General features: G+C 37.4%; 1 protein-coding gene across 1 annotated transcript in view; it reads right to left on the reverse strand.

Annotated features, from left to right (window-relative positions):
* UBR1 (ubiquitin protein ligase E3 component n-recognin 1) overlaps positions 1 to 16,850 on the reverse strand; it is a 165,654-nt gene that overhangs the window by 63,142 nt on the left and 85,662 nt on the right. Inside the window, exons 15-20 of the mRNA XM_060148630.1 lie at positions 15,470 to 15,650; positions 13,244 to 13,305; positions 12,632 to 12,742; positions 11,872 to 11,937; positions 11,511 to 11,612; positions 1,994 to 2,057 (exon numbers count right to left, since the gene is read on the reverse strand). Of these exons, the coding sequence (XP_060004613.1) occupies positions 1,994 to 2,057; positions 11,511 to 11,612; positions 11,872 to 11,937; positions 12,632 to 12,742; positions 13,244 to 13,305; positions 15,470 to 15,650 (586 nt within the window). The remainder of the gene's footprint in view (positions 1 to 1,993; positions 2,058 to 11,510; positions 11,613 to 11,871; positions 11,938 to 12,631; positions 12,743 to 13,243; positions 13,306 to 15,469; positions 15,651 to 16,850) is intronic.

Raw genomic sequence — 16,850 nt, forward strand, 5'->3', positions numbered from 1 at the left:
AACACAGGCCTTCTCTTAACTTAAACACACACACACATATACATACACATACTCACACATTATAAACAAGGCCCCTTGATTAAATTAGCATGGTCTCTAACCCAGAAAACAAGGAAGATAGCATTGAATAAGTAGTGGCCATCATGGAACAATAGCTTTTCTTTCAAGATTTCCTCAATGTTGTCTCTACTTGTTATTTAAGAAAGAACAAAGTGAAAACTAAAAAACAAAATACTTAAAAATATCTCTATGGGTTAAATGACAAAATAGTAATATGTATCAGGAATGGATGGTGTTGCTAACATGCCCACATAATCAGATTTCCACTTTTCATCTCGATAAACTGCCAAATGGGGAGAGAAAATAGCTAAATTAACTACGGGAACTTCACTGGTGTCAACAGCATCTAATCCCCAATGCTTCAAGAAGGCTTAAAATATTTGACCTTATGTCACCACTGATTTTCAATACTACAACATGAGTACAAAGTCCTGTGATATCTATAAGAGGGTTATTAGAAGACAGGAATTTTTTGCCTAAGAGATTTGACGAATTCTACAAATTAGCCAAAGAATGACATTTTGTTAATTTAATTCACTTCCAACAGACTCACTCCTCTTCAAACACTGTAATTTTCAATTGTTTTCCACCAAAACAGTACCCTCTATAAGTTTCGTGCTAGAAAGAACCTTAGAGATCATGTAGATTACTTTCACTTTTTACAAATCAAGAATTTGAGACCCTAAAAATGTAAATGGCACGCTCTTGATAGTTTATAGCGAGGTCAACTCTAGATCTTCTGATTCCTAATCCAAATCTTTTGCTACTTCTTAATGTTTTCTTAATTAATATAATATAATCAGAGATTATATTAATCTTAATATAATCAGAGATTTTACACACACACACAAACACACACACTTTTAAAAATGATGACTCCTAAAGGTAATAAACTTATACTCAGGAATGCAGCAAATATTAACTAAAAATCAAATCACATAGAAGGAAATACCCAATGAATTTGGGTAAACAAAATAACAGCAAAATAATAGTAGGAATAATAAAATAGTAAAATATAAAACAGCAAAAATATATTAGCAATTTTAATATATAGCATTAATAAGCAGTATTAGAAATTCTTCATATAGTATTCCAAGAACAAACACAAAAATTCCCCTCAAGTCTTTGTAATTTAATAAAGTATGTCAACAACTTAAAAATCTTCTACACATTTTTAATTTGTCCATTTTTTTCAGCAGTTTCCTATGGAATACTCTGGAGTTATTCCAGAAGAGTTAGTGCCTGGAAGATTTAGCAATCTCACTTAGCAATGACGGTTTACCACACTTCCTGCTGAGACAAGCAGCTAGCCCAGCAACTAGCTCCCTAATAAACAAATAAAATGAACCCAGGTTTTCAGATTTGGCTAATGGCTATAAACCTCACTAGGAAGTATTAATACAAAGCAGTGTCTCCTGCAGTAAAGTAAGAAATAAGAACCAGAATGAGAAGTCAAAAACTTTTACTTAGCTGGTAAGATCAACAGAGACTATAATATAGAATATACAAAAGTAGAAGTATGGCCAATATTTGCACAAAGTAATTTAACAGAATGACTTGATGAAAATATATCTTACTTAGATGAATGTTACATTGAAATTTTTTATATATATATATATATATATATATATACACACATAAAATTTTTAGGACTCGACATAGTTATTTTACATTTACTTTTCTGACTAGGATAATTATATCCCAGATCTCTACAAACAAGTCCAAACAATTACAAATCAGGTATTGAAAAATGAAGATGTAATAGCTGTGTTTTTTAAAAGGTGAGTTCCTAAACATATCAATCACATTAGTCACATTAATCTCTAATATTCTCTGCTGTATTTGGGAGGAGAACAAAATAACTTACAGTTCTTATTAATGTTCTCTCTAAAAAGTAACTCATGTTCTATTTCAAAACATGTTTTAATCTTACCCACAATATAGATGAGGACTTGAAGCATTTCTTCTATTAAGGTATTATATTGTTTAATCAAATCCTATAGAATTGTAAAAGAAAAAATTAGTTACTTAAGAATCAAAAACCTCCATAAAACATACATTTTTTTCTGGATCAGATAGTCCAACTGATCCAGTATTTTCTTTCGGACCACAGCAACAGAGAATTATGAGGTGAATAATTCCCTTTTTTGACATCAAATTCAACAAGGTTCACAATACTTGGCACGAAGTAAGAACTCAAAAACAATTGTTAAATATTATTACTGTTTTTATTATCATTATTTCCCATCTAGTCTTCAGTTAACAAAAGAATTCTAATCTTTAACTTTTCCTCTATTATTGGCTTCCTTCTTATCTGGGTTGGTGAGACAGTGTCTTCAAATAGGTAACTAACACTTATGGTGAGAGTTCCCTTCCCTAACACACCTGTTATTTAAATACTACAGTAAATGAGATATTCATTTTCACTGAGTATAAAAACATGACTAAAAATTAGCTTTGTATTTTATAGCCTATCCTTTGGTCTGTTGCAAGTGACTTCTAATTTGAAGAATAAAATAATGTAATTCATAAATTCAAAGTAGTCAAAGGTTACTTTATAAACTGGTATCAAGTATTAAAACAATGAAGATGTCACAAAACTCCAGAGACAAAATATAAACCGTAAAAAATTTATTGATAACAAATACAAGTAAAGAATTAATATCTTTACTAAACAAGGAACTTTTACAAAAAACAGGAAAAGGGTGAAGGACAGGAACAGATAATTCACTACAAAAAAGGAAAAAAAAGGTCAATAATCATGAAAACATGGTCAACCTCACTGATAATTAAAGAACTGCAAATGAAAATTAAACACCATCTTTCATGTATCAGACCAACAAAGATTAAAAATATCAGTACCATTACAGATGTACATACTGCTAGAGAGAGCTTAAATTGGAGTTACTTTTCTGAGAGCAATTTGACAATATGTATTCAGAGTCATAAGAAAGAGTATACTGTATTCTTCAGCAAATCCACTTCGAAGAATTTATCGTAACAAAATAATTAGGCAAGTGTTTAAACCTTGAGGTGCAGAGACGTTTATATGAGCAAAAAACTTGAAAAGCCTCTTCAGCAATAGGGGACTAAAGTATAATGCATTCATATACTGTAATACTACACAGCAATTAAAAATTATGATGTAAAAAAAAGATGAGGTTCCTGCATACTTAGTGACAAGAAAAAACCTATCACAATATTTCATTAAGCACAGGAAGCATATTACAAAAATAGTACATATAGGGCTTCCCTGGTGGCGCAGTGGCTGAGAGTCTGGCTGCCGATGCAGGGGACACGGGTTCGTACCCCGGTCTGGGAAGATCCCACATGCTGCGGAGCGGCTGGGCCCGTGAGCCATGGCCGCTGAGCCTGCGCGTCCGGAGCCTGTGCTCCGCAACGGGAGAGGCCACAACAGTGAGAGGCCCGCATACCGCAAAAAAAAAAAAAAAAGTACATATAAAAGATTCAATTTTTCCTTTAAAAACAAATAAGACGGACGAGGGGAAGACGGCGGAAGAGTAAGACGCGGAGATCACCTTCCTCCCCACAGACACACCAGAAATACATCTACACGTGGAACAACTCCTACAGAACACCTACTGAGCGCTGGCAGACCTCAGACCTCCCAAAGGCAAGAAACTCCCCCACGTACCTGGGTAGGGCAAAAGAAAAAAAGAAAAAACAGAGACAAAAGAATAGGGACGGGACCTGCACCAGTGGGAGGGAGCTGTGAAGGAGGAAAGGTTTCCACACACTAGGAAGCCCCTTTGCGGGCAGAGACTGCGGGTGGCGGAGAGGGGGAGCTTCGGCGCCGCGGAGGAGAGCGCAGCAACAGGGGTGCGGAGGGCAAAGCGGAGAGATTCCCACACAGAGGATCGGTGCCGACCGGCACTCAACAGCCTGAGAGGCTTGTCTGCTCACCCGCCGGGGCGGGCGGGGCTGGGAGCTGAGGCTCGGGCTTCGGTTGGAGCACCGGGAGAGGACTGGGGTTGGCGGCATGAACACAGCCTGAAGGGGTTAGTGCACCACGGCTAGCCGGCTAGCCGGGAGGGAGTCCAGGAAAAGGTCTGGAGCTGCCGAAGAGGCAAGAGACTATTTCTTCCCTCTTTGTTTCCTGGTGCCCGAGGAGAGGGGATTAAGAGCACTGCTTAAAGGAGCTCCAGAGACAGGCGCGAGCCACGGCTCAAAGCGCGGACCCCAGAGACGGGCAGGAGACGCTAAGGCTGCTGCTGCTGCCAGAAAGAAGCCTGTGTCCGAGGACAGGTTACTATCCACACCCCGCTTCCGGGGAGCCTGTCCAGCCCGCCACTGCCAGGTTCCCGGGATCCAGGGACCACTTCCCCGGGAGAACGCACGGCGAGCCTCAGGCTGATGCAACGTCACGCCGGCCTCTGCCGCCGCAGGCTCGCCCCGCACTCCGTGCCCCTCTCTCCCCCTGGCCTGAGTGAGCCGGAGACCCCGAATCAGCGGCTCCTTTAACCCCGTCCTGTCTGAGCAAAAAACAGACGCCCTTCTGCGACCTACACGCAGAGGCGGGGCCAAATCCAAAGCTGAGCCCCTGGGAGCTGTGAGAACAAAGAAGAAAAAGGGAAGTCTCTCCCAGCAGCCTCAGAAGCAGCGGATAAAAGCTCCACAATCAACTTGATGTACCCTGGCCTGCATCTGTGGAATACATGAATAGACTACGAATCATCCCAAATGGAGGAGGTGGACTTTGAGAGCAAGATTTAGGATTTTTTCCCATTTTCCTCTTTTTGTGAGTGTGTATGTGTATGCTTCTCTGTGAGATTTTGTCTGTATAGCTTTGCTTCCACCATTTGTCCTAGGGTTCTATCCGTCCTTTTTTTTAAAAAATTGTTTTTTCTTAATAATTATTTTTGATTTTAATAACTTTATTTTATTTTACTTTATCTTCCTTCCTTCCTTCCTTCTTTGCCTCCCTCCCTCCCTCCCTCCCTCCTTTAGACAACAAATCATCCCAAATTGAGGAGGTGGACTTTGAGAGCAAGATTTATGATTTTTTACCCTTTTCCTCTTTTTGTGAGTGTGTATGTGTATGCTTCTGTATGAGATTTTGTCTGTATAGCTTTGCTTCCACCATTTGTCCTAAGGTTCTGTCTGTTTTTTTTCTTAATAATTATTTTTAATTTAATAACTTTATTGTATTTTACTTTATTTTAATTTACTTTTTCTTTCTTGCTTGCTTTTTTCCTTCCTTCCCTCCTTCCTTCCTTCCTTCCTCCCACCGTCCCTCCCTCCTTCCCTCCCTCCCTCCCTCCTTTCTTTCTTTCCTTCTTTCCTTCTTTTCTTTCTTCCTTCCTTTCTTCCTTCCTTCCTTTCTTTCTTTCTTCCTACTTCTACTAATTCTTTCTCTCTACTTTTTCTCCCTTTTATTTTGAGCCGTGTGGATGAAAGGCTCTTGGTGCTTCACCCAGGAGTCAGTGCTGTGCCTCTGAGGTGGGAGAGCCAACTTCAGGACACTGGTCAACAAGAGACCTCGCAGCTCCACATAATATCAAACGGCAAAAATCTCCCAGAGATCTCCATCTCAACGCCAGCAGCCAGCGTCACTCAATGACCAGCAAGCTACGGTGCTGGACACCCTATGGCAAACAACTAGCAATACAGGAACACAACCCCACCCATTAGCAGAGAGGCTGCCTAAAATCATAATAAGTCCACAAACACCCCAAAACACACCATAGGTGTGGACCTGCCCACCAGAGAGATAAGATCCAGCCTCACCTACCAGAACACAGGCAGTAGTCCCCTCCACCAGGAAGCCTACACAACCCACTGAACCAACCTTAGCCACTGGGGACAGACACCAAAAACAATGGGAACTACGAACCTGCAGCCTGCAAAAAGGAGACAGTAAGATAAACCAAACACAGTAAGATAAGCAAAATGAGAAGACAGAAAAACATACCACAGATGAAGGAGCAAGATAAAAACCCACCAAACCTAACAAATGAAGAGGAAATAGGCAGTCTACCTGAAAAAGAATTCAGAATAATGATAGTAAAGATGATCCAAAATCTTGGAAATAGAAAAGACAAAATGCAAGAAACATTTAACAAGGACCTAGAAGAACTAAAGATGAAACAAACAATGATGAACAAAACAATAAATGAAATGAAAAATACTCTAGATGGGATCGATAGCAGAATAACTGAGGCAGAAGAACGGATAGGTGACCTGGAAGATAAAATAGTGGAAATAACTACTGCAGAGCAGAATAAAGAAAAGAGAATGAAAAGAACTGAGGACAGTCTCAGAGACCTCTGGGACAACATTAAACGCACCAACATTCGAATTATAGGGGTTCCAGAAGAAGAAGAGAAAAAGAAAGGGACTGAGAAAATATTTGAAGAGATTATAGTTGAAAACTTCCCTAATATGGGAAAGGAAATAGTTAATCAAGTCCAGGAATCACAGAGAGTCCCATACAGGATAAATCCAAGGAGAAATACGCCAAGACACATATTAATCAAACTGTCAAAAATTAAATACAAAGAAAGCATATTAAAAGTAGCAAGGGAAAAATAACACACAAGGGAATCCCCATAAGGTTAACAGCTGCTCTTTCAGCAGAAACTCTGCAAGCCAGAAGGGACTGGCAGGACATATTTAAAGTGATGAAGAAGAAAAACCTGCAACCAAGATTACTCTACCCAGCAAGGATCTCATTCAGATTTGATGAAGAAATTAAAACCTTTACAGACAAGCAAAAACTGGGGGAGTTCAGCACCACCAAACCAGCTTTACAACAAATGCTAAAGGAAATTCTCTAGGCAAGAAACACAAGAGAAGGAAAAGACCTACAATAACGAACCCAAAACAATTAACAAAATGGTAATAGGAACATACATATCAATAATTACCTTAAATGTAAATGGACTAAATGCTCCCACCAAAAGACACAGATTGGCTAAATGGACACACAAACAAGACCCAGATATATGCTGTCTACAAGAGACCCACTTCAGACCTAGAGACACATACAGACTGAAAGTGAAGGGATGGAAAAAGATATTCCATGCAAATGGAAACCAAAAGAAAGCTGGAGTAGCAATTCTCATATCAGACAAAATAGACTTTAAAATAAAGACTATTAGAAGAGACAAAGAAGGACACTACATAATGATCAAGGGATCGACCCAAGAAGAAGATATAACAATTGTAAATATTTATGCACCCAACATAGGAGCACCTCAATACATAAGGCAAATACTAACAGCCATAAAAGGGGAAATCGACAGTAACACATTCACAGTAGGGGACTTTAACACCCCACTTTCACCAATGGACAGATCATCCAAAATGAAAATAAATAAGGGAACACAAGCTTTAAATGATACATTAAATGATAAATTAAGATGGACTTAATTGATATTTATAGGACACTCCATCCAAAAACAACAGAATACACATTTTTCTCAAGTGTTCATGGAACATTCTCCAGGATAGATCATATCTTGGGTAACAAATCAAGCCTTGGTAAATTTAAGAAAACTGAAATTGTATCAAGTATCTTTTCTGACCACAATGCTATGAGACTAGATGTCAATTACAGGAAAAGATCTGTAAAAAGTACAAACACATGGAGGCTAAACAATACACTACTTAATAACGAAGTGATCACTGAAACAATCAAAGAGGAAATAAAAAAATACCTAGAAACAAATGACAATGGAGACATGACGACCCAAAACCTATGGGATGCAGCAAAAGCAGTTCTAAGAGGGAAGTTTATAGCAATATAAGCCCACCTTAAGAAACAGGAAACACCTCGAATAAACAACCTAACCTTGCACCTAAAGCAATTAGAGAAAGAAGAACAAAAAAACCCCTAAGTTAGCAGAAGGAAAGATATCATAAAAATCAGATCAGAAATAAATGAAAAAAGATAGCAAACATCAATAAAACTAAAAGCTGGTTCTTTGAGAAGATAAACAAAATAGATATACCATTAGCCAGACTCATCAAGAAAAAAACAGAGAAGACTCAAATCAATAGAATTAGAAATGAAAAAGGAGAAGTAACAACTGACACTGCAGAAATACAAAAGATCATGAGAGATTACTACAAGCAACTCTATGCCAATAAAATGGACAACCTGGAAGAAACGGATCAATTCTTAGAAATGTACAACCTGCCAAGACTGAATCAGGAAGAAATAGAAAATATGAACAGACCAATCACAAGCACTGAAATTGAAACTGTGATTAAAAATCTTCCAACAAACAAAAGCCCAGGACCAGATGGCTTCACAGGCGAATTCTATCAAACATTTGGAGAAGACCTAACACCTATCCTTCTCAAACTCTTCCAAAATATAGCAGAGGGAGGAACACTCCCAAATTCATTCTACGAAGCCACCATCACCTTGATACCAAAACCAGACAAGGATGTCACAAAGAAAGAAAACTACAGGCCAATATCACGGATGAACACAGATGCAGAAATCCTGAACAAAATACTAGCAAACAGAATCCAACAGCTCATTAAAAGGATCATACACCATGATCAAGTGGGGTTTATTCCAGGAATGCAAGGATTCTTCAATATACGCAAATCAATCAATGTGATAAACCATATTAACAAATTGAAGGAGAAAAACCATATCATCATCTCAATAGATGCAGAGAAAGCTTTTGACAAAATTCAACATCCATATATGATAAAAACCCTGCAGAAAGTAGGCATAGAGGGAACTATCCTCAACATACTAAAGGCCATATATGACAAACCCACAGCCAACATCATCCTCAATGGTGAAAAACTGAAAGCATTTCCACTAAGATCAGGAACAAGACAAGGTTGCCCACTCTCACCAGTCTTATTCAACATAGTTTTGGAAGTTTTAGCCACAGCAATCAGAGAAGAAAAGGAAATAAAAGGAATCCAAATCAGAAAAGAAGAAGTAAAGCTGTCACTGTTTGCAGATGACATGATACTATATATAGAGAATCCTAAAGATGCTACCAGAAAACTACTAGAGCTAATCAATGAATTTGGTAAAGTTGCAGGATACAAAATTAATGCACAGAAATCTCTTGCATTCGTATACACTAATGATGAAAAATCTGAAAGTGAAATCAAGAAAATACTCCCATTTACCATTGCAACAAAAAGAATAAAATATCTAAGAATAAACCTACCTAAGGAGACAAAAGACCTGTATGCATAAAATTATAAAACACGGTTGAAAGAAATTAAAGATGATACAAACAGATGGAGAGATATACCATGTTCTTGGATTGGAAGAATCAACATTGTGAAAACGACTCTACTACCCAAAGCAATCTACAGATTCAATGCAATCCCTATCAAACTACCACTGGCATTTTTCACAGAACTAGAACAAAAAATTTCACAATTTGTATGGAAACACAAAAGACCCCGAATAGCCAAAGCAATCTTGAGAACCAAAAACGGAGCTGGAGGAATCAGGCTCCCTGACTTCAGACTATACTACAAAGCTACAGTAATCAAAACAGTATGGTACTGGCACAAAAACAGAAAGATAGATCAATGGAACAGGAGAGAAAGCCTAGAGATAAACCCACGCACATATGGTCACCTTATCTTTGATAAAGGAGGCAGGAATGTACAGTGGAGAAAGGACAGCCTCTTCAATCAGTGGTGCTGGGAAAACTGGACAGCTACATGTAAAAGAATGAAATTAGAACACTCCCTAACACCATACATAAAAATAAACTCAAAATGGATTAAAGACCTAAATGTAAGGCCAGACACTATCAAACTCTTGGAGGAAAACACAGGCAGAACACTCTATGACATAAATCTCAGCAAGATTCTTTTTTGACCCACCTCCTAGAGAAATGGAAATAAAATCAAAAATAAACAATTGGGACCTAATGAAACTTCAAAGCTTTTTCACAGCAAAGGAAACCATAAACAAGATGAAAAGACAACCCTCAGAATGGGAGAAAATATTTGCAAATGAAGCAAATGACAAAGGATTAATTTCCAAAATTTACAAGCAGCTCATGCAGCTCAATAACAAAAAAACAAACAACCCAATCCAAAAATGGGCAGAAGACCTATATAGACATTTCTCCAAAGATATACAGACTGCCAACAAACACATGAAAGAATGCTCAACATCATTAACCATTAGAGAAATGCAAATCAAAACTACAATGAGATATCATCTCACACCAGTCAGAATGGCCATCATCAAAAAATCTAGAAACAATAAATGCTGGAGAGGGTGTGGAGAAAAGGGAACACTCTTGCACTGCTGGTGGGAATGTGAATTGGTACAGCCACTATGGAGAACAGTATGGAGGTTCCTTAAAAAACTACAAATAGAACTACCATATGACCCAGCAATCCCACCACTGTGCATATACCCTGAGAAAACCATAATTCAAAAAGAGTCATGTACCAAAATGTTCATTGCAGCTCTATTTACAATAGCCCGGAAATGGAAACAACCTAAGTGTCCATCATCGGATGAATGGATAAAGAAGATGTGGCACATATATACAATGGAATATTACTCAGCCATAAAAAGAAACGAAATTGAGCTATTTGTAATGAGGTGGATAGACCCAGAGTCTGTCACACAGAGTGAAGTAAGTCAGAAAGACAAAGACAAATACCGTATGCTAATACATATATATGGAATTTAAGAGAAAAAAAATGTCATGAAGAACCTAGGGGTAAGACAGGAATAAAGACACAGACCTACCAGAGAACGGACTTGAGAATATGGGGAGGGGGAAGGGTAAGCTGTGACAAAGCGAGAGAGAGGCATGGACATATATACACTACCAAACGTAAGGTAGATATCTAGTGGGAAGCAGCCGCATAGCACAGGGAGATCAGCTGGGTGCTTTGTGACCGCATGGAGGGGTGGGATAGGGAGGGTGGGAGGGAGGGAGACGCAAGAGGGAAGAGATATGGGAACATGTGTATATGTATAACTGATTCACTTTGTTATAAACTAACACACAATTAAGCAATTATACCCCAATAAAGATGTTAAAAAAAAAGCAATTATACCCCAATAAAGATGTTAAAAAAAAAAAAAAGACACCAAAACTTTAAAAGTGATCATTTCTAGGAGGCAGAGTTTCATGTGAGTTTTCTTCTCCTTTTTGTTAATCTATACACAGTCATCACTCAGTATCTGCAGGGGACTGGTTCTAGGACTCCTGCAGATACCAAAATCCACAGATGCTCAAGTCCCTTATATAAAATGGCTAGTACAGTTGGGATTCTGTATCCATGGATATGGAGGGCCAACTATATTCTAATTTTTATAGAGTAAAAAGAATATATGTGTGTATATATATGTTTTACGTATGTGCCTGATTTTTGGAGATATACATAAATAAATCTTAAATATGATTAAAATTTTTTAAATAATATTTCCTTTGGAATTAATTTACTTATCAGTTTCTGTCACTTACCTGGTCTTTTGTGGATATGGTCTTGTTAAAAGCATCAGCAAGTTCATACCTCTGAAGTACCAGTAATAAGAATTTGTTGGGATCCATTAAAGATGCACCAATCTGTGAAAGAAATCAAGTACCATAGTTCTCATGTATTAAATGGAGAAACACTTTGTCTCTAGTAGGACTGTGAGAAAAAATTATAAGGTAAATCTGCAGAAGATAATGCAGTAGTCCCTTCTGCTTCTATGATACTATATTCATTTCAACAGTGAGAAAAATTTAAGTGAAGTTAACAATAGTTACAGTATCTTCGCTTATTATAAGGAACCTAGGAAGGAAGGTTAACACAAATATCAGAGGTAATTTAAATAGGTACCTGAAGCATAATGATATCTTTATCATACATTTCTTCTCTGCACTTAACATCTTGGTAATAAAACACCTATAAAATAAAAAGGAGAACAGAAGCTAAAAGAATCATTTTATCTCAAACAGAATTCTTAAAATTTTCTCTAAACTAGAAACCCCAAGAACTCCTTTGTGGCAAAAAATAAGCTGTAAATCTACAAATCATTTTAAGGGATTTGTGAGAATGAAGTGAGAAAATACGGCATGAAAATAATTCAGAGTTAAAAATGCTCTATACTAGTTATTACTCTCAACATGCGTAACAAAAGAATTTACTTCCCTTAAGTTTAAAATGCCCACTTCAATAAAGTAAACCAATTTCTACAATCAATCATAACACTATTTTTCTCCCAAGTGGTATCTTTACAAGCCCTGTTTCCCCACCACTTAGGAAAAGCACTTCTCCTTATTTGCTCTACAACAGAGGGAAACAATGCCCTTCCATTAAGACTGGTGGTGGGAAGATTACATGTTCCCAAGTAATCTTCAGAAAAGACGTATATTGGTGGGATGGTTCCTGGTACTACTGGCTTTCACCTAATCTACCCACTTAACAGTATTAAAGGATAAATGTCTATATGGCCACTAGAACTTTCATTTCTGAGTTTATATAAGAGAACACAAAACAAATACTCAGCAAAATCCAGGGACACAAAGTAAAACATATAAAAGAAAAAACAAGCAGAAAATGAACACATTCATAGTGTGAACAACAGGCCTTGCCATACCTGGCTAATGAGAGACAGCCCATTTCTTCGCCACATCTCAGCAACAACCTGGGCAACCAATACCAGACAACGCAAAGGATATTCCACTAGTACCTCTACTTGAAAATCCTCCTGAAACAGAGTGAGATCAATTCCATTATATTCCAGAGGGCTTGGATGCTACGCCACTATACATTGCTCAGTTTTCTCATCTGTAAAACTGAGGGCTTGAACTAGATGACTCCAAGTCCCCATGATTTCAAAATGTTCTTTTTCTTCCCACTCAACCAAGAGGTATTTAGAGGGGACTTCCCTGGTGGTGCAGTGGTTAAGAATCTGCCTGCCAATGCAGGGAACGCGGGTTCAAGCCCCGGTCCGGGAAGATCCCACATGCCGTGGAGCAACTAAGCCCATGCACCTAGAGCCCGTGCTCCACAACAAGAGAAGCCACCGCAATGAGAAGCCCACACACTGCAATGAAGAGTAGCCCCTGCTCACCACAACTAGAGAAAGCCCACGCGCAGCAACGAAGACCCAACACAGCCATAAATAAATAAATAAATAAATAATTTTTTTAAAAGAGGTATTTAGAAATAGAATATAAGCAAATCAACATTTAATAGAGTCACTTACAAAAGGCACAAATTCATGCAGTCTTGAAATAGCACCCAGCCTGCTTAAACGCACATGAAGACCTAAAGGTTAAAAAAAAGAGAGAAAAATGAGAAAGCAATAAACCCAGCTGATTTGTTTCCTAGTTAACTCATCAAGTTTGAAAACTTGTGAGATTTAAACATACGTTTATTGAGTTTAGAAATGACATCTCAGAATGCAAACATTTGATTTCTAATTTTGAAACAGTTTTACTAACATATTTAAGATCCTACATTGTACAAGGTGTGCTTATAAATTATATAAAAATAATATTCTGCCTCTTAAGAAATTATTCTCCTCTTAGCCAAGCATCAAAAGAAATAAAAACTTATAAACAACACAGTCCTACTGTATAGCACAGGGAACTGTATTCAATATCCTGTGGTAAACCATAATGGTAAAGAATATGAAAAAGAATATATATACATATAGCTGAGTCATTTTACTGTACAGCAGAAATTAAACACAACATGTAAATCAACTATACTTCAGTAAAATAAATAAAAACGAATCTTGGTATTTCTTTTTATAAAAATAGAAGTGACATAAAATCATGTCAATTATACCATATACAAAAATTAACTAAAAATGAATCAAAGATCTCAACACAGGAGCTAAAACCATAAAACTCTTAGAAAATAACATAGGGAAAAGGCTTCATAACATTGGATTCGGCCATAATTTCTTGGATATGACACCAAAAGTACAGGCAACCAAAGGGAAAATAAATGAGACTACACCAAGTTAAAAACTTTTGTGCATCAAAGGACACTATAAAGAGAGTGAAAAGGCAACTCACAGAATGGGAGACAATATCTGCAAACCATATATCTGATAAGCAGTTAATATCCAGAATATACAAAGAACTCCAATAACTCAACAACAAAATCTGATTAAAAAATAGACAAAGGACTTGAACCTTTCTCCAAAGAAGATATACATATGGCCAGTAAGCACAGGAAAAGATGGTCAGTATCACTAATTATTAAGGAAATGCAAATCAAAACCACAAGGAGATACCACTTCACACTCATTAGGATGGCTATTTAAAAAACAAAAAATAACAAGTGTTGATGAGGATGTAAAGAAATTGGAATCCTTGTGCTCTGCTTCTGAGAATGTAAGATGGTGCAGCTGCTATGGAAAACAGTATGGTGGTTCCTCAAAAAATTAAAAAGTAGAATTACCTTATGATCCAGCAATTCCACTTTATGGGTATATACCCCAAGAATTGAAAACAAGCACTCAAGTGCATATTTGGACACCTGTGTTCATGGCAACATTATTCGACAACAGCCAAAAGATGTAAGCAACCCAAGCATCTACTGGAGGATGAATAGATAAACAAAACATGGTATATACATACTATGGAATATTATTCAACCTTAAAAATGAAGGAAATCTGACATATACTACAACATGGATGAACTCTGAGGACATTATGCTAAGTGAAATAATCCAGTTATAAAAGGATATGAGTATGATTTCACTTATATGAGGTACCTAGAGTAGTCAAGTCATAGAGACAGAAAATCAGAGACTGTAGGGAGCAGGGAATGAGGAGTTATGTTAAATGGGCACAAATTTCAGATTGGGAAGATGGAAAGAATTCTGGATATAGATGGTGGTGATGGCTGTACAACAATGTGAATGTACTTAATGTCACTGAACTATATACTTAAAAAATGATTAAAATGGTAAATTTTACGTTACATATATTTTACCACAATTAAAAATATAATTATGTACACTTATACAAAGTTGTTAAAAGAAAAAGACACTGACACGGTCGGTTTACATAGAAATGCAAATCAAACGATGATTAAAGAAAATCTATGATTTCTTTCTTTTAGTGGTGAAAGGAACAGTGACACAGTGAACACACTGGTGCAATCAGGAAGAGAAGAGGGTGAAAAAACAGCAACAAGATTTTCCTACATTTACATTTGGTTAGGCGATAAATTACCAAGTTAGTCCTTAAGTATATAGTATAAGGATCCATTAGTCGACCAAGATAACAAAAAGCCCAGGTAGCACCCTTAGATGTTCTGGTCACAGCTCTTTGAAGGATAGTGACAGCTTTTAACTGCAGTATCTGATCCGAGTATGTCTGTGCATACTGAGAACAAAAATAGTACTGATTCTAATATGAATATCTAGAAAACAAAGCTAATAGAAACATGCAAAAACCAAATAAACACTCACCAGCAAGAGTCCTAGAGATTGGCAGATGTATGCTTACAAGATCTTCAGATACTCTGTAGGATTTAGTTTCCAAAGTATGACCACACAATTGTACTACTGTTTTGCTACTAGATTTGAAACTTGTACTGCACTTCATCACAGCTTTATGACATTCTTTATAAGCCACCAGTAAGAGTTCCTCCTAAAAGGAAAATAAAAATGCAAATAAATTGACAAGTTATCTACTTTATTACATCATTCAGTATACATTTACTAAATACAAGCACAAAATTGTTTGACGTGTTACTAGAGCTACATCAACAGGATCTGCAAACCTGTAGGAAATATTATGACAGTCAGACAGACACACATACACACACAATCAAAGTAAAAAATTGTAAGCCACATAAATGGTATAAACTAATAACCTTAATAGGGCAAAAAAAAAAAAAAAGAATCACAAACAACTGGGAATACTTGTTTGCAAAAGTAGCTTTTGAGGGGCTTCCCTGGTGGCACAGTGGTTAAGAATCCACCTGCCAATGCAGGGGACACAGGTTCAAGCCCTCGTGCAGGAAGATCCCACATGCCATGGAGCAACTAAGCCCGTGTGCCACATACTGAGGCTGCGCTCTAGAGCCCACAAGCCACAACTACTGAGCCCACGTGCCACAACTGCTGAAGCCCACGTGCCTAGAGCCTGTGCTCTGCAACAAGAGAAGCCACTGCAATGAGAAGCCCGCGCACTGCAACAAAGAGTAGCCACCACTCGCCGGAACTAGAGAAAGCCCGCGTGCAGCAACAAAGACCCAACATAGCCAAAAATAAATAAATAAATAAATTTTTAAAAAAGCTTTTGAGTGGGGTTTGAAAGAATATGCAGAATTTAAGTATGGCGGGAAGATGGAGAGATGGTAGCACTGTAAGCAGAGATACAGAATAAACAAAGAGAAATAAGGGGAAGTAATAACTCCTGTTCGGGCAATGGAAAGGAATAAAAACTAGATAAATCAAAGGGTTTATGGACAGAATTAATGAGCAATTAAACTGGAAATATGCCTTGCGTTGCCATGTAAAGCTGAATATACTGATACTGTCTGAAGTGTAATAATGTAGTCAACATATTGCTTCAAGAAGGATTAGTGGGTATCACTGAAGGTAACAGATTGGAGACAGTAGTGTTAGGAGACAAGGAAACCAATAGAAAGTTTATTACTAAGTTAAGTGTAAGGTGATAAGGGACTCAAACTAGGGTGGGGGCAGTCAGGGCAAAAAAGAATAAACCCATAGGAAATAAGTTAAGATTATAAAATAAATTTAGGATAAGGAAGACTCAAATCTGGGTGAGTATGGCAGGGAAATGAGTCAAAGGTCACTTTTTAAGAGTATTTCTCACTGATTG

Source organism: Lagenorhynchus albirostris, chromosome 1 (genome assembly GCF_949774975.1).
Source record: "Lagenorhynchus albirostris chromosome 1, mLagAlb1.1, whole genome shotgun sequence".
In the NCBI taxonomy this organism is placed as follows: domain Eukaryota; kingdom Metazoa; phylum Chordata; class Mammalia; order Artiodactyla; family Delphinidae; genus Lagenorhynchus; species Lagenorhynchus albirostris.